General features: G+C 42.9%; 1 protein-coding gene across 1 annotated transcript in view; it reads right to left on the bottom strand.

The window, feature by feature from the left end:
- LOC121285105 (contactin-associated protein-like 5) overlaps window positions 1-19,208 on the bottom strand; it is an 834,028-nt gene that overhangs the window by 457,691 nt on the left and 357,129 nt on the right. Inside the window, exons 9-11 of the mRNA XM_041201256.1 lie at window positions 4,827-4,976; window positions 3,549-3,720; window positions 2,172-2,278 (exon numbers count right to left, since the gene is read on the bottom strand). Coding sequence (XP_041057190.1) covers window positions 2,172-2,278; window positions 3,549-3,720; window positions 4,827-4,976 — 429 coding nt within the window. The remainder of the gene's footprint in view (window positions 1-2,171; window positions 2,279-3,548; window positions 3,721-4,826; window positions 4,977-19,208) is intronic.

The following is a 19,208-nucleotide window of genomic DNA, read 5'->3' as shown; positions in this document are numbered from 1 at the left end:
TGGAATGGGATTTATGTCAATCATAACTCCAACTTGTATGCGCATGACCCATTAAGCCCTTGTGTAATAACTTCTCCCGACCAATATTTTTTTCCATTGGCCAAACAATCACAAGGCAATGCACCCTCCAGGCACCCTCCAGGCATGACTTGCAATGTATAGTTATTAAGAGCTGGATGGATACTATGTGAACTCCAGTGTAAATGACCTGTTGAAGGTCTTGACAATTTTTTCCCCCAATTCACTGCCTTTTCAAGGCTGCAGCCTTTGTTCTGTGTTTTCCACACATTTTCCAGGAAATCTGTGGGAGACCTGCAGCATGGAAGCAACAGGGAGCCATTTGATCGTCTTCTCAGCTTCCTCCACTACTTCCAGAGCTTTCATTCTGAAGTTTTGCCAAATGCCAAATACACCAGCTCCTATTTGAGCAGGCCTTTTAAAATAGAATGCTGGTGAAAAGTATACTTCATTGGAATGTAGAAACAGGAGTAGGACATTCAGTTCATCAAGCTCGCTCCACCATTCAATTAGATCAAGGCCAATTTGTACCTCAAATTCACCTACCCATCTTGACTCCATAACTCTTAATCCCCATGTGAGATTCTGAGGGCTGAACAGAGTAGATGCCGAAAGGATGCTTTTCGTTGTGGGACAAGCTAGAACTAGCGGGCTCAGTTTCAGAATAAAGGGTCATCTATTTAAAAAGGAAATGAGGAGGAAGTTTGTGAACCTTTGGAATTCTCTATCCCAGAGAACTGTGGAGGCTGGGCCATTGAATGTATTCAAGGCTGAGACAGGCAGATTTGAACAATAAGGAAGTCAAGGGTCATGGGGATAAGATCAGATCAGCCATGACCTTTATGAATGGCAGAGCAAGCTGGAAGGGCTGCATGGCCTATCCCTGCTCCTGTTTCTTATGTTCCTACCTATGTATAGACAAAAATCTATTAATAATAATAGTTTTGAAATTTTCAATTGACCTCCAGCCCCAACACCCTGCATCTTAAGTTGTCTGTTGTTCTAGAGTACTTCTCTTCTGCATATTAAACTTTTGAAGTTCTGAGGGCACGACTTCCAAATTTCCACAGCCCGTTGTGGAGCTTAGTGCTTCCTGACATCATCCCAGGATGGCCTACCTCAAATTTTAAGATTCTGTTGCCTGCTCTGGATTCCCCCACCAGAGGGAATAGTTTCTCCCTATCTACCCTATCAAACCTTCTTAACCATCTCAATTTACCCATCATTAATGTCTTAAACCTGGGCCTAAGGAATGCTAACATGTCTAAGGCAACAGGAGAGGTTAAGCATTTAAAGCTGCATAACCAAGCTGGGATAAAGTACAAGCAACTATAACCAGATCAGAGGTGTCATCGAGCGTGTGCAACCATTGTTTCCCTCGCCAAACCCTCCCCGCAATTTTATTTTGTTCTTTCACAGGGTGTGGGCATCACTGGCTAGGCCAGCATTTTTATTCTCCATCCCTAATTGCCCTTGAGAAGGTGGCGGTGCGCTGCCTTCTTGAACCGCTGCAGTCCAAGTGGTGTAGGTACACCCACAGTGCTGTCAGGGAGGGAGTTCCAGGATTTTTACCCAGCGACAATGAAGGAACAGCGATATGGTTCCAAGTCAGGACGGTGTGTGACTTGGAGAGGAACTCGCAGGTGGTGGTGTTCCCATACATCCAAAGCACTGGATACTACAAAGTCTATGGGCCTTCAACATGCAGGGAGTAGTAGTGAAGACTTGTACTCCAGAATTAGCCACATCCCTAGCCAAGCTGTTCCAGTACAGCTACAACGCTGGCATCTACCCGGCAATGTGGAAAATTGCCCAATTGAGGTAAATGACCTCATGCAAAGGGAAACAGCACTTGAAAACCAACACATTAGATCAAAACAAACTTGGTTTTGGTAGGGGATGGAGTGGGGGGGGGCGGTTATAACCAAATCTGAAATATCACCAATCTTCTGAGATCAAGAGTTTCTTGCATTGACCTTGAACTCCACGTGTCCAATACCTTCTCAGGCAGGTAGCTAGGTGTATAACCTTAGTCCCAGTTCTTTAGTGCAAACAGTAAATCACAGGCCCTCACCCCTCCCAACTCCTATTAGTACAGCATGTCTAAGTATCAGTAGTAATGTGACCATGTAACATAGTTCAATGTTACTCACAGTTATGGCAGGTGGCTCCTGTATAACCAGTCCCTGTGCAGTCACAGTAAAAGGTACTCCAGGACTGAGAGCATTCTCCGCCATGCTCACAGTAATTTGGTAGACACCTATCACACAGAAAAAAAAACATGATGATATAAAATGCTTTCCTTACTCGATAAATTAAACCTGGCTTCCTGTAGGTGAATCCACAGGATCAAATGCTTATAGTTCATCATCAATTGGCATTAAATGAGTAGTCTCATTCAAACAGGAAACAGTGTGGTTAAAATGCTGAATGGCAAATGGATTCATTCAAAAGCATTCATATTAGATGAAACTTCAGCAGTGGTGGGACTTGAACTTACACCTCCATAGAGGCAGCGACTTAGATGCTCAGCCAATTTACAATTGGTTTGAAAGCATTCTTGTATCAGGCACATTGTTTACTCTATTAAGCACTGTTAAAAGCCAAAAGTCCAAGAGTCAAAACTGATCCTGGTGTCAACAGTGGCCGTGCTTTTGTCTCTCCGTCAGAAGGTTGTGTGGGTTAAAGTATTTCAAGATGTGTGCTGAAGCCCGATTTATACCACTGACACTTTCCTGCAGTTTATGTAGTGATGTAAATTATTAGAGGCCAATTTAGGTCAGGAAAAGCAACTTGGAGAAGGAAGCCACACCCATTTGATCTCATTTTAAATGAAGCAAAGCAGGTTCCCGGGGACTTTAATGCAGACTGGCAATTTCTTCCTGGAACGTTTTGATGGACCTGTGAGGCTGGCATTTTTAATGGTACGCATTAACACCTATTTTATTCTATTTTCTGCTCTGTAGCTGCTCCAGTATAACTGGTAATTCAGAGGAAAACACTGCCCCTATCTTAATTTAATGGCCTTTCAAGCTTATTCACGTCTGCTTTGAAATATTACTCTTTGTTCAAACATTTCAGCATCAGAAATAAGGTCTGTCTGTTTCCTTGCCTTTTCCAAACATGCATCAAACATTCTTTGCTTTAAGCAATCATGCCTTCTACGTTATGGGAAAGAGCAGAGGGTGTGAGACTCTTTATAATAGCTAGTACAGGCACAATGGGTCAAGTGTCCTGTATGTACGATTCTACGAGCACATATAACAGAGTTAGCTCCAGTTTGGGATCAGCAGATTCTGTTTGCATATGTGGAGAAAACAAAATTAAATTACAGAATGGGAAAATTACATTATTTGTAGTAAATTCAATAAAAGTGAGAAAAAAACTAATTTATATCTTTGATATATGCTGGGGAAAGTGACAACAGAATCCTTGAAGGACTAAACTGCTTTTGTATTCGGCTTGCATTCAATTTTTAAATAACAGAAACTTAACGTCTTTATCGAATATGAAATAGGAAATAGAATTACCTGTCCATGATACCACACAAGTCTAATTGTATGTCACTGAAGTTGCCTTGCAAGCCTTGTTGCACCAGAATGAGATTGGCTGGCTGGTTGTCTATTGAAAAAAGTCGCATGCAGCCTTGAAAGGCACCGATGGTGTTTGAACATCCAGCATCAATGACACTTCGAGGGCAGCCTTTGAAGCACAGCAGGTACAGAAGTGCTCAGAATAATAAGGCTAAGTGTGGCATTAATTGAACATCAAACTGAAAAGATGCACGTTCATATTAAAGTGTTGAAGCAACAATGATCACACATGTATAAAAAAAAGACTCTATCCAGAAAGAGGTTGAGTAGAATCTCCGATATTCTCTGGAACTTAGAATGAGAGATAATTGATTAGAAATGTATAAAATTCTTACAGTGCTTGACAGCCTGGATGCAGAAAGGCCATTCCCTCAGACTGGAGAGCCTAGAAACCAGGGATCATAATCTCAGGATAAGGTATTAGCCATCTGGTATTGCGATGAGGAGAAATTTCTTCATTCAGAGGAATGTGAATCTTTGGAATTATTTGTCCCAGAGAGCATGGATGCTCAGTCCTTGGGTATATTCAAGACGGAGATTGATAGATTTTTGGAAACTAAGGGAATCAAGATATATGGGGATAGGGAAGGAAAGTGGAGTTGAGGTAGAAGAATAGGCATGATTTTATTGGAGAAGACCCAAGAGGTCATATGGCCTACTTCTGCTCCTTAATCTTCTCATATTCTAGCCTTCACCATCAAGAGAAGGTGGCCAACATTCATGAGTTGAATTAAAGATCAAGAGGCAACACTGGGAGAAAATCATAGCAGAAAAATAAATCATATATGAGGGTGGGGGCAGGGGGAAAGGCTATTTGGCCAAGAAGCATCCAATTGACTGGCAAAGGGTGAGAATTTAATGAATGGAAAACCCATGCACTTGCACAAAGCTAAAATTGGGCCCAAAGAATCTAGGCACATCCCAATTGGCTGGGGAAAAAGTAGTGCATCGCCAGGAGGGGGTGTCAGATGGTGGGAGCCTGGAGGGCAGGCCAGCTGGAAGTCAGAAGTCATTGGTTAAAATCTATGGGATTACATCCAAGTAGAGTTGGCAACCTCAATACCAAGGCTATAATAACATGTCCTAATTAATTGCTTTGACGCACATCACTGAACACCTGATTAGAAGCAATTACAGACAGGGTGGCATGTTACAATCTAATGGTGGGCCAACTGCGAGGCAAAAAAGTCAGTTCTGCAAACGAATGGGTCTCACCTCCAAAATAATAGCTGCTCCCTGAGTACATCTGCATGGGCATGGTGGCGTGAGCAGTCGAAGCAGCTTCGCCATTCAACTTAACACTGACACGATTCCGTCTGGTGCTCAAATGGACGGCATGCCACTGTCCATCATTCAGGTTGGTGCCTGTGAGGGTAAAACACAGGGTCCATGCATCTTGTTAAAGGAAGGCTGTCTGATCTCTTGCCCTGGGCTGGCTGTGTCAGAACTATTCACAGATTACATAGATTTAACATAAATGAAAACAGAGCCAGAACCAGAAGTGAAATAAAGAGTGTTTTATTTTAACACATCTGTAAAGGGAAAAGATTGCAATATGATTGGGAAAAAATAGGGCTGGGGGGAGGTGGGGAATAGAGTGGGGCTAATTGAATAGCTCCTACAGCCACTACATGGGTACGATAGGCTAGATGGTCCCCAGCAGCGCTGTGCAATTCATTAATTCCTTAAATGGCTACATGTCTTCTTCTGATACAGTGCAGTCAAAGAAAAGTCATCGTTTGCTGCAAGGCAGGATGTTTGTGCCAATAATTGAGAATCGTATTGTTAATCCAAACATTCCTTGTTATCTGTTTGTTGTAATGATGGCACAATTTTTCTCTTCTTCTGCTACTAATTGATGAGGTGGCACAGTGCCCCTTGCTGTTGACACTCCAGTAATATCATGTCAATTGTGGCTCCAAGATAGCTCCCACTGACGCTACATTAAAAGGATTGTGGCTTCATAACTCACTGCAGGCAACTTAAGACCATAATATAAGCCATGTCACTGGTGCAATGCCTTGTCTGCTGCCAGAATGGATAGTGACAAGTCCTGGAGGGCATCACAGATAAACACGATCTCTTCATTTAAACACATGCCTGTTACCAAATGACAGTAAACAAGGGGGTAATTTTATGGAGCTGGCAGGGGTTTTGTCATCGGCTGGGGAGCTAGCAAGAGCCTTGCACTTTCTCCTCCTGGAAGGCCCGCCAGTGTTACGGGTCAATCAGGCAGTTGACAAGGCAGCCACGGGCCTTCCACTGGATCAGGACCCCACGGGCGGGAAGGCCCACCTGTGGTAAACTGCTGGCCAATCAGAGGCTGGCAGCTCCTTTGCTCAGCAGCGCCACCGGGGAGGCGATGGCTGCTGCAGGGAGAGCACTCACCAGAGGCCTGGATTCGTGGAGTGACCCAGGTCAGAGGTAAGCGATGGTGGGAGAGGTTTCACGGAGGAAAAGTGGCAGAGGGGTGTCATCAGCAAGAGCAGGAGGTGGCTCTCAGTGACCCACTCCTTCCTGATGCTGGGTCTGGGCAGTGAGTGCCTCTGAACATGGGAACCCCTCCTGGGAAACCACAAGCAACCCGCACAGATTTGCTTCTCGTGCTCCTCGTTTGGTGACAGGCCAGACTGGATTAATACCGGAGGCATCAGGAACAGGCCCTTAATCGGGCATTAATTACCCCTTAAAGGCCTCAATTGGTGGCAGGGCAGGAAGGCTGTCCAGAGGCCCTTCCCACCACTATCCTGCCTGATTATATACACCTGCCTCCAAACTCACCACAGAGGAGAGCAAAAATACCACACCAGGAGCGGGAATACTGAATGACCTTTTAAATCTCTCTGTAGTCCTGGGGTGTTAATTGACAATGCCAACTATATGCCCATGTCAAAAATAACCACAAACCTCCCCACAAACTTGGAGCTTTCTGGTTGGTGAGGCTCTGTTCTAAATCGGGCACTACATTTGCAAAGCACGTTACAGACACTGGTTTAAACCGTGCGAGTGAGAATCAGTAACAGTCACAATCACTACCGATTGGAACTTCCATCTGTTAGCAAAAGGAATTCTCCTTAAAATGAAAGAAATGTGCCAAAATAAAACAGAGAGTTGACTTGGATTCACAATCTCAGCAGGACCCAAAGGGGTATAAGTAGGTCTTGAGCAGTAGCAATTAATGGGCATTAGTGAGTTGGCAGCCCATGTCCCAAGCCACTCACTGTTTATTTCGATTTAAGTTAATGTAAAGAAAGTCAGACAGGCTGCTGATTTCTTATTACCTGCTCTGCACCACCGCCCAAACTGAATTGACACTTCAAAATACTCTCAAAGTAAACTCCTAGGTTTGCTGGTAGCAATAAATTTGCTCTATTCTCTCATGTGGCAAACTTGCCATATTTCTCATGTGCCAGCTTGGTTCAGTTGGACGCACTCTTGCCTCTGGGTCAACAGCTTCAAAGTCCATCCCAAGACTTGAGTACGCAATGACAACTTCGTGTCCCCCATCATCCACATGGTCTCTTCTGCCAGCATCAATCTTATTCAGTTTCCGATGTTTGTTTTTAACTGAATTTCCTGCTCGTGTTCTTAATTCCCAAACTTGCGTGGTGAGATTAGAACTCAGCATCTGTGAATTATTAGTCCAGAAACATAAGCACGGCTTAATGGAATTGAATAAATCAGCAGATTGGAATGCTGGAAAGTACAGAGAAAGTAGAGATATCGGTAACTGAAGGGTTTTAATATTCACTTATTTACACCAGTTTTTAACAAAATGTATGCCAACTAGCACATACTGGGGTTTGTTATATCTATATACATATCAGTGTAGAAATACTGTTACGAGCTCCGTAGAGACTAATAACTTTTCAAAAGAAATTTCAGTTCCCAATCACCAACTTAAAGGATCACACAACAAGATTTCAAGTTTTATAGCTTTTGCTGCAATGACAAAAAGCAACAATGACTAAACGCTATTTTTGTATGTAACTGGTATAGAATGTTATGTTCTTCTCTTTGACATAAACGTACCAATCACACTACAGGAACTGGTGAACCAATAATGTGGGTTCTTTACTGAAAGGTAAGGCAATATACAGTGTTATGAAGATGTTACATAAAATATTATTTTATAATGTCATCGGCTGGACAGGCATATGTACTGAAACTTTTTTTGAGAAGATCACTTTTCCTAAACAAAGGGCAGTGGCTTACAGCAGCTGCTCTGTTGCAATTTTGAAGGACACAAGCTGCTTTTATGGAGACGAGTTTATGGAGCTTTCAGAGGGTGATCACGTGACCCAGTTTGTGGGTGAAAAGATACTGGATTTTGAATAGTCAGAGAGAGACTGCCACAGAAGAAACAGCCTCACCCCATCTCGTTTTCTTCCAACATCACTCTCATCAAAGCTGAGCTGTTTGTGATTGGAAAAAAAAACACCAGAAGACCTCATTGCTGCAAACCAAAAGTTCTTAAAGGGACAATTCCGAATCAGTCAGCCATGACTTCAGACAGACTGCTCTATTGTGGAAAGAGACCCTTCAGCCGTAAAGAAGCCTCACGACAATCCTTGAATAACTTTTTTTTTCTGACTTCACCTGCTACTTGGCCAAGTTTTTAAGATCCGGCACTCTGCAGAATGTTTTTTTTTGCATGCTTTGGGGGCTGGGGTGGGGGGGATATTGTTGGTGGGGAGGGGTGTGTGTGCGTGTGTGTGTGTGTGTTGTTTTTTGCATTAGCAGAGAGTTGGACAAATCTGTACATTTTAAACCTTTTGTTAATAATTTCTTTACTTGAGTGAGTTTTCACAAAAAGACTAACTCTTTACTTGTTAAGAAACCTGGCTGGTTTATTTCTTGCCCTGAGCTATAAGCACCTAAAAATATTATATACACATACATACATTTCCTTTTAAATTAAAGCTCTCTTATAACCAACTCAGCAGCGGGACAGAGAGAGGAGTCAGTTTACCCCATTAAACTGGTAATGTTAACTGGAGGCTAAGTATATATGTCTTACATCTACCATCTGCTGCTGTAAGCTGAATATAAATCATGGGACTAATACATTACATTTGGTAGAGGTTGTATTGATTGACAACAGTTTAAGATACTCTCTCTTAAAGGTATACATACCCCATATCACAACATCCCCCTTTATTCTAAACTAAAGGTTTACCGTTAAAGAATCAAATTATATACATGACAGCAAAACAAAATGACATTGTGTCTGAGTAACGCATTATACAAATGCAATGCTTTTACAAGTCTCTGAAGCGTATCAATGGTTTGCTTGTCCATCCAGACTTAACTACAATGATCTTTGCTGGAGGCTGCTGTACGTTTCAGGTTGCTGGCTAGGGGTGCTTTGTTTGTCTTGCATCTTAGACCATGTTCTGTTTGAAACAGGACAGCTCGGTGTTTCTGGTTGTGGCATTGTTCTGATTTGGCACCTGTTCTGGTGCACTGTCATACCATTTGGCGCTCTTACTTGATACAGTCTTGGTTCTCAGCATATGCTGATGAATTCTGCTGGATTCCATGTGTCACCAGTCGGGTGTTGTACTCAAACTTTCTGTTCGCTGTTCAAGTTGGATAACTCACATGCTGGTCGTGGGCATTTTTCATCTTCCCGTTTTTCAATTAGTGCATATCGTACCTCTGGGAGCATCGACCAAAGATGACTGGTAAGGGTTATTTGCACTTGTCTGCCGAATAATAATTCTGCATGGGTTTTGCAGTACGATGAAATGTGCTCACTCGAAATGGGTACACATGTTCAGTTCCAATTGTGTCACTTAGCCTTTTGAGTGATGATCTGCGCTGCAGAGTTAGGTGACCTTCAATTGGGTAGATGCTATCGCAAGCTCGATTATTCTGTCGGCTAGTTCTGACGCCATAAGGTCACAATCCAGCCCTTTGTCTCTGCATCTACTTATGAATTGATCAATGGCCTCTGTTGGTTGTTGCCTAAAAGAGATGAATTCCTGATGGTGTATTCTGATGTTGAGCATCACTCGTATCTGATCTTCGAGGTTCAGAAATCACAGCTCTACACATTGTTGGAACAAAGTAAGCTCAGATAGGAGATGCGTGGCTTTCCAAATGAATGTTGGAAATTTTGTGGTCATTTTTCAGGATTTTTAATGCTATCTGAAACTGTTAACAGCTATTCAAGGCTGTCTTGAGAGCTCTTCTAAATTTAATGTTCTGAGTTTCAGTACCTTTAATGGCCACTGCCTTAACTAGTCATAGGTTACTGCTCGACTGCAATGGTGGTGCTGTTGAGCTCTTTCTCACTTTTCCTGAGGCAACTTTTTCCCCCCCATTGGGGGGTGGCGGGAGGGGAATTGTGGGAGCAGGCGGGCGGGCTACCGATCGGCGCCCCTGACCATTTTACGTGGGCGGGCCCAGTTAAGGCCCGGCAGCGTGACATCCGCCATGAAGTGCTATGCGCTACCTGTGTGGGTGGGAGGGACTTGTCTCAGCCAGGAGTGCGCTCTTTGGCGCACGCGCATAAAAGAGCACAAAGAGAGCACAGATCTCCCTGAGGCAAAGTGCTACCTCAGGGAGATCGGCTCCGATTTCAAACTTTCAATAAAGGTGATTAAAAAACGTCCCTGCCATGTCCCCTCATGTAATAGGCTGTTGACAGTTCGGTGGGTGGGCAGCTGAATCTGCTGAGCGCCCGCCGAACCGAAAATCTAAATGACACGGAGTGACATCGGCACGCTCGCCTGACATATCCCCGCATCATTGTACGCGTCGGCGAGTGGGCCCTGGTCCCCCGCTCGCCTACCTGAAAAACCTGCCCCTGGGTTTACTGTAGCACCACTCACAAAACAGTAATTTAGGTGTGAATAGGAGCTGCAGACTTACAAAGTAAAATAAAACAGTGAAAAAAGCCTTTCTGCTTTCAGCTGTGGAGTGCTGTTACTGGATGGACATTTTTTTTTCAGGCCAGCCCGCAGTATTTTAACTTCCCCCCCTCAGCAGGAAGGGTCGATAAGCAGCAATGATGGAGTCTTCGCCTGTCTGCGAGTACTGCTTAAAGCCAGAATTTTCAGAGTCAGCTATCTCATTTCTGTTCCTGCTTAAACTTCACAGCCAGATTGACTTGTACTGATTAAGCAAGCTCTCCCTAATTTGTACTATCTTACTGGGACGTGGTGCCTGTTGCCTGGAGTGAGATGCCATCTCAGGATGAAGGTACGCTGACTAGGATTCCTACAGAGTTGCAGAATCGCTTCAATATGCTGAATTCTTAATAGTTGTTTCACATGCACCTCAGGTGTTCCTCTGCTGGATGTGGAAGGGTTGAGGCTTGTATCCTTCTCAGTCAAATCTTCAAAGTCTTGCTGCCACCATGTTACATTCATCTCTTCGATGTAAACATATCAATCATATGACAAGGATTGGTGAAACAAAAATGTGGGTGAAACAATAATGAAGATAAAACTATATACAAATAATATTAACTTGGAGGCTAAGTGTATATGTCTTACTTCTACGGTCTGCTGCTGTAGACTGAATATAAGTAATAGGACTAATACATCCTGTTAAGCTGGTATTATTGACTGCAGTTTAAGCTATGCACCCTTAAAGGTATATGTAGCTCATATCTCAACATCAAACAAAACTTTACCCTTTTAACATTTAACATGACTAAAACATCATGCTCCACGGTTGTACTTTACAGTGTCCCTTAAGTAGACATTCAATTCACCCAGAATCCTCTTAGTTTCTGAGGATTTACTTCCATTCTTTTCCTTTCCTAGCCTTTTAATCTCAGAACTGTCTTTCATGGTGAGGGTTTTGCTAGAGATTCTCCCTCTAGCTCAAGCTTGGTGAATATGCCAGCCTCGTTTAAAATCCTCATGAATTGGGTCTTTTCAATCTGAGCACAAGCTCCCACCTGCATTTCCGCACAAGTAAACCTTGAGACTTGCCGCCCCCATCTGCTCCCTCTTTCTCTTCTGGATACAAGCAGACTGCCCTGCCTGTGAAATTCAGGAGAGCCTATAATGGCTACCTGTGCACCACTCGAAGCCCATCTCCATGGCAGCTTAAATCACATGGGCCTTGTATCCAGGTAGAAATGTTGATTAGCTATCTGTTAGACCCCAGCCCTATTCTATCATTGAACTAAATGGACAGTTTAATGTACAACCATTTACAACCCCACAGTCTCCACACCTCCCTAGGACTTCAGAGACTAACAATTCTAACCACTCTCAGTGCAGATACTTCTGCCATTGTCTACAAGTGTGAACACCTTACACCTGCCTCCCAGTAAAACAAACCTTTAATCTTTAACAAACAATCAAACCACACAGATTTGCAGCCAGCAGGATTCAAAACAGGTCAAGTGACCCCCTTCATTCCTCCATTTTGTCCTAAATTAAAACACAACCCCCAAAACATAACAAACTTATAAAACTTTGCGTTTGTAACAATACATAAAACATATATATGAATATGTATTATTTATATACATGTATATGCCAGTGTACAAATGCACAAATACATGACAACAACTTGCATTTATAGAGCACCTTTAATGTAGTAGATCATCCTACTTCTTTCACAGGAGGTGTTAACAAACAAAATTATAGCCATATAAGGAGATATTAGGACAAGTGACCAAAAGCTTGGACAGAGAAGTAGGTTTCAAGGAGTGTCTTAAATGATGGGTAAGTGGGGAGGGTTTAAAGCCCAGGAGGCTGAAGGCACGGCTGCTAATGGTGGGGTGAGAAGCCAGAAGCAGAAGACCACACAGCAATCTTTGTGCATTGTAAGGCTAGTGGAGGTTACAGAGATAGGGGAGGGTGTGGCCAGGGAGGGGTTTGAAAACAAGGATTAGAACATTAAAATTAAGGTATGACTGGACCAGAAAGCAATGTAGGTCAACGGGTGCAGTAGCAGTTGGGTAAACAAGGCTTGCTGTGAGTTTGGATATGGGCAGAGGAGCTTTGAATGAGTTCACGTTTATGGAGGGTGGAAGAAGGAACGTTGGCCAAGAGATCATTGGAACAATCAGGTCTAGAGGTAGCAAAGGCGTGGGTGAGGGCTTCAACAGCAGATAGTTGGCAATGTTATGAAGGTAGAAGTAGGTGGTCTTGGTGACAGTGCGGACATGTGGTTGGATTGTAATCACGGGGTCAAATTTGTCACCTAGGTTGCGAACGGACTGATTCAGCCTCAGACATGTGCCAGGGAGGGAGATGGGATCAGTGGCTAGGAACAGAGATTTTGTTGAGGACTGAAGATGATGGTTTTGGTTGACCCAATATTTAGTTGGAGGAAATTTCTGCACACCCAGTACTGGATGTCAGACAAGCAACCTGATAATCCAAAGACAATGGAAGCTTCAAGAGAGATGATGGTGAGGTAGAGCTCGGTGCCATCAGCTTGCTTTAACATAGGGTCTATAGTAATCTATATATATATATATATATATATATTTATAAACGGAGTGAGGAGAGATTTACTGGTATATACATACTAATATATGCAAAAGAAAAATGCTGCAGATGCTGGAAATCTGAAATAAAAACAGAACATGCTCGGAATAGTCAATGGACCTGCCAGTATCTGTGAAAAAAAAAACTATAAAGGTTTCAGGCCTGTGACCTTTCCTGTTAACTGTTGTTTTCTCCACGGATGCTAGTGTGTTTATATATTTTGCTCAAACAAGTGTAAAGCTTAAACAACATAGCATAAACTCCTGTGCGCTGCCTATATCTCTACCCTCACTACACTTTGCAGCTCTGCAAAACTGTGATATATTCAATTAACAGCTTCCTCACAGGCAAAGTTCAAACATCAGCATTTAATCTGCAAGGGGACTGAAATTTTTCAAGCATTCACAATTCAATTAGTAGTTGCTGAAGAGGGAGATCTGGTGCTGTTAGCTTGTTGGAATTAAATGCTTGGTTGAAATGGGAAGAACTTTGCAAGATTCTGAAGCCTAACTTTGTGCAATCACAGTTGTTTGCAGAAACTGCAGCCAAAGGCAGAAAATATGGAAGCTTATTTAGTTAGTAAAATGTAATTTTTAAAAAATAATGTCATGATGAAGTTGTATTGTGCTAACGCGTTAATTTTTAAAAAAAAACGAGACGATCAGAATGTAGAATGCTAAAGCCCTTATGTTCTAGATATTTATGCAGGTACTCAAGGGATTGACAAGACCATTTGCGTTTCAAAGGAATAGAAAGAAATAGAGCAGATCAGCATATCTTTTAGTAAGGCCACACCTTTATGATAATTCATCCTCAGCCATCCAGTTTCTCATACTGTGCCTCGATTTTTTTCTTTCCCTGGCAACGTAACAGCAATGCCTCCTGAACTCATTTGAGCAATATAATTCAGTGGCTTTCTTTGAGGTAACTTATTCCACAAATCTGTTATCAAACAGTTGCTTGGTAGTAAATAACTTGAGCAGTGCCGAAAAAAAGAGGCATGCGGTCGAAGCTCTTCGTCTTGCACTCATCAGGACAGACGCAAGAATCCCTTTGAAATTTGGCATTCTTGCATTTGTCCTGAGAGGTGCATGCCTCTTTTTTTCAGCAACTGTTATGCTTTGGCTGAAAAGCTTTCACCTAATTGTCTTTCTTAATCCTAAATTCCTAATTTTTAACACTTGGGGTAAAGCAGTTAAGTCCTTTGCCACATTAAATAGCTTCCCTGATAGACAATGCAAACTCCTGGGCATTCACAGTGACTCCATTGGGTGAGGTAGGAAGTAGCTAAGTACTGTGGAATAGGACTGTTCTAGATTCAATCTCTAATTCAGGGCTGTGCTGGATGATATCAATTTGTAAGTTGATAGGGATACTATAATTAGTCTCAGCCTCTTTGCTCATGATTATTATGTATTGCTGAACAAAGAGACATGCTGTTGAATCTTTTCTGTCTTGCACTCATCGGGACAGATGCAAGAATGCAAAATTTCAAAGGGAGCAATAACTTATACTGCATGAGAAAAGGATGCTGATTGGTAGACAAGATGACACTGATTGGTCAAGGTATTGCCAAAGAGAATGCACCAGGGAACTATTGGCAGCTGAGGGGGACAGTACATGGTAATCAGCAGGAGTTTTCCTCGCCCATGTTTGATCTGATGCCTTGAGACTTAATGTGGTCTGGACTTGACAACCAATCTGCACCCTTATGCAGTATAAATGATTGCTCCTTTTGAAATTTGGCATTCTTGCATCTGTCCTGATGAGTGCAAGGCAAAAAACTTTGGCAGCATGTCTCTCTTTTCAGCAATACTCAAGTTGACAGGTGTGCTGCATTGGAACATTAGGAGTTGTAAGAGGCCCAGGGGTACTGCTGCAATGATAAGTACAAGGATGATAAATGCTAACTCAGGTCACAGATGTACCATAACACAATGATGGAGTTTGTAGAGATACAACAAAGAATTAGAGTCATCAAGAGTGGTTGTGAAGAGATAAAACATCTAGTCTATTCTGAAGCAACAACGAACCTTCTTGCAACACCCAAGTGAAGGTCGCGATACCCTCATTTGTAAAATGCAAAAACAAATCAAGCCCCTTCAAATAGCCATTTTGTTTATTTATCTTTGAAGCCTTTACAACCAGCAATGAAATAATGATTAACTTTTGTACAACTAACAATTTATGTACTTTTTGTCTATCATGTCCTTGAGATAATGGGTGATAACATGCTGTATTTCTAAGGTCTGTCCCATAAGTAGAGGGAGTGGAATTAGCGGATGGCCATTTAGTGAACTGGTCAATATCAGGTGATCCAAAAGACCTGCCACATATACCTGTCTCCAATCCCTCCATCAATGTCACAAGTCTCTTTCTCTGGAGCTGTTGCAGGCTGCTTTTGTCCGGTGATAGCATCTACTGTCCCCTTTATGGGGTTACGAGAGCTCAGGGCACAGAACTGCCGTTGCCAAGGCAAACTTTATGAAGGACTGATCAGTGCAAGGATATAACAATGAGCATCTCGCAAGTGCAAGAATTCACATCTCTTGCCTATAACACGTCTCCTAACAATCTTGTTGAATTTGTTCTTGTGATCATCACTGCCCTAAATGTTCCATAGTGGTAGGCAGAGTGTTCATGAGAACTGTATTTATTGTTCCAAAGATCCTGCTTAATTGAGCTTTCCACTGGAGTTGTCACTGAAGTTAAGATACGTTCAGGGTGGACTGTAGTTCAGATAACCAAAGGTAGAAATGGAACCTCATTGTGATATTTTCCGGTTAGAAAACAGGGGCAAAAATTACCAATTTTGTGTCGCATATTGAAGGCCATTAGCCACTGTAACACCAATTGACTTCATCCTCAATTGAATCGGGCACCGGTATACCTACACACGCATATATAGATATAGATATGTATATATATATATATATATATATATTCTGGGAGGGAGACATGATAATTTTGGTGACTAGGTACAGGATGACACTTAAACACTGTTATGAAAGGGTGACAGTGGTGCAGCTGATGAGGAGACATTTGTATAAGGTCAGTTGAATTGCATCTAACCTTATTTTTGGTCTGATACTATCTCTCGCATGCCCAAAAACAGTCATAATGCTCTATTAGTGAGGGGCCTTATGTCTCTTCATGGACCCTTCCCTAAAACTAGCTGCTCCAGGCTCAGCTTTTACCTTGTACTGCAGCCTAACCAGAACTCCTCAAAGGGACTGCAGGTGGCTGTCATGAAAAAGAAAGATCTATTTAACCTTCCTTTCTATGGAGGAGGAGTGTGCCTTGTCCACCCAAGCCTCTACTAGTCTGCCACCAGCAGAAGACTGAATGAACCAGCAGAGAAATGGTGGAAATAATTAGCCACTAACACCATTAATCCCATTTGATGGGATTCTGCCACAGTTTCCCAGTAGAATTACAGTGATGAAACTGGTCAACCCCTACTTCAAGGTTTGTATTGCCCACACAACTCAATAGTGACCGTTAACTTGCTGAATCTCAGTGGTCAACAGGAAGTGAAGCCAACAGGAGGTGAGAATAGACAGAGTTCTATGCAATTATGGGTGCTTGATTCAAAGGTGGAGACCTTATACAAATACCTCCTCATCAGCTGCTACCACTGTCACCCTTTCATAACAATGTTTAAGTATAATCCTGTACTTAGTCACCAACATTCCCATGTCTCTCTTCCAGAACGTATGTGTGTGTGTGTGTGTGTGTGTGTGTGTGTGTGTGTGTGTGTGTAGGTATGTTGGTACCCGATTCAATTGAGCATGAAGCCAATTGGTGCTGCATTGGCTAATGTTCTTCAGCTCGGCTAATGGTTTCCCACTGGGATCTTCTTACACTCTGAGTAGGGAAGATGAAACATGGCGGCACAGTCATTACAGCCATTACATTTACTATTATATACTTGTGACTAATGTACACACAGATACATTGATGTAGTAATCTGCAGAAATATAGAGTCATATACTGCCCTCTTTGCCAAGCACCATGGTCCTAATTCCTTCTAAACTCTGTCTCTCCTGGATAAATTAATCATATAGAGTGAGCTTCTTAATGTATGGTCTGTGGTGCCCGCTGTGTTATCCTCTTGCTTGCTTTACCATTAAACTTAAAAACAATGAGATTGAGACACAGGGTCTGTCCATTTCTTCCTTGGGTATACTTTCAGTATACTATCATTTCCTTGAAACTTTAACTTTCACTTGTCATTTGTTGTTTGCTACACCTTTGTTAACCTTGCTTCATTTTCGTACAGTGTGTTTGGAATTTAATAACTTCTATTTTTTAATCGTGTCTATATGTGTCTCATGCTTATACTTATACAGTAATATTGATCGATAACCTTATCCTTCTTTAGGCCATTATGTTGCTCTAGGTCTCCAATTCACGGTGCTTGCAATCAGCCTACCCGTCATGTATTGCCCCAAATTCTTTAACTGCCGAGGTGCCCTCCTTTCCATCCACCTCCTCCCTGTCAAAAATATGCTTATTGAGTTCACCAGCACTGCAGGATCTCATCATTAAATTAGCCTTCTCTCTGATGGCATTCAGAGATATTCCTCATGGGCTACTCCTTCCAAAGATGGATTATTGAGCACTTCAACAATCATTATGGTTAAGACGCTCGCTAGTCATTTGAGAAGCATTAATGTTTCACTATTTCAGGTCCTTCAAAATTGCCGCTACTTTTCCATGTTATTAAGAGAACCCTTGCAAATACTGAATGTACCACAAAACCAGGGTAATAACAACATTACTGGAGGAAATTCAGTCCCACCGACAGGACAGATCCAGCAGATGTGTGGCAGATTGGTGTACTGTTGGGGGGAAGTTGCCTAGGACGTGCTTAACATCGACTCCAGTCCCCATAAAGTCTCATGGCAACAGGTCAAACATAGGCAGGAAACCTCCTGCTGATTACCATGTACTGACCCCTTCAGCTGATGAATCAGTGCTCCTCCATGTTCAACACAACTGAGGGTGGCAAAGGCACAGAATGTACTCAGGATGGGGGATTTCAACATCCATCACCAAGAGTGGCTCGGTAGCACCACTACAGCAGCTGGCCGAGTCCGAAAGGACATAGCTGCTAGACAGGATCTGTGGCAGGTAGTGAGGGAGCCAACAAGAGGGAAGAACATTCCTGACCTCATCCTCACCAACCTGCCTGCCGGAGATGCATCTGTCCATGAAAGTATTGGTAGGAGTGACCATCACACAGTCGTTGTGGAGACGAAGTCCCATCTTCACGTTGAGGATACCCTCCATCGTGTTGTGTGGCACTACCACCATACTAAATTTTGAACACATCTAGCAACTCAAAAGTGGGCATCCATGAGGCACTGTGGGCCATCAGCAGCAGCAGAATTGAACTCAAACAAAATCTGTAACCTCATTGCCTGGCATAACTCCCACTCTACCATTACCATTAAGCCAGGGGATCAGCTCTGGTTCAATGAAGCGTGCAGGAGGGCATGCCAGGAGCAGCACCAGGCATAACTAAAAACAAGGTGTCAACCTTGTGAAGCCACAACACAGGACTACGTGCATGCCAAACAGCATAAGCAGCAAGCGATAACAGAGCTAAGCGATTCCACAACAAACGGATCAGATCTAAGTGCTGCAGTCCTGCCATATCCAGTCGTGAATGGGGGTGGTGGACAATTAAACACTGGAGGAGGAGGTTCTACAAATATCCCCATCCTCAATGATGGGGGAACCCAGCACATCAGCATGAACAATAAGGCTGAAGCCTTTGCAACATTCTTCAGCCAGGAGAGCTGAGTGAATGGTCCATCTTGGCTTCATGCGGAGGACCCCAGCATCACAGATGTCAGTCTTCAGTCCACATGTTATAAAGAAACAGCTGGGGCAACTGGATACTGCAAAGGCTAAGGGGACTGATAATATTCCAGCAATACTACTGAAAACTTGTGCTCCAGAACTTGCCACGCCCCTAGGCAAGATGTTCCAGTACATCTACAACACTGGCATGTACCTGGCTATGTGGAAAATTGCCCAAGCATGTACCCTACACAAAAAGCAGGACAAATCCATCCTGGCCAATTACTGCCCCATCAGTCTTCTCTCGAACATCAGTAAAGTA

This window comes from Carcharodon carcharias, chromosome 12, assembly GCF_017639515.1.
Source record: "Carcharodon carcharias isolate sCarCar2 chromosome 12, sCarCar2.pri, whole genome shotgun sequence".
NCBI classification, from domain to species: Eukaryota; Metazoa; Chordata; class Chondrichthyes; order Lamniformes; family Lamnidae; genus Carcharodon; species Carcharodon carcharias.
This window is presented reverse-complemented; position numbering and strand designations above follow the sequence as displayed.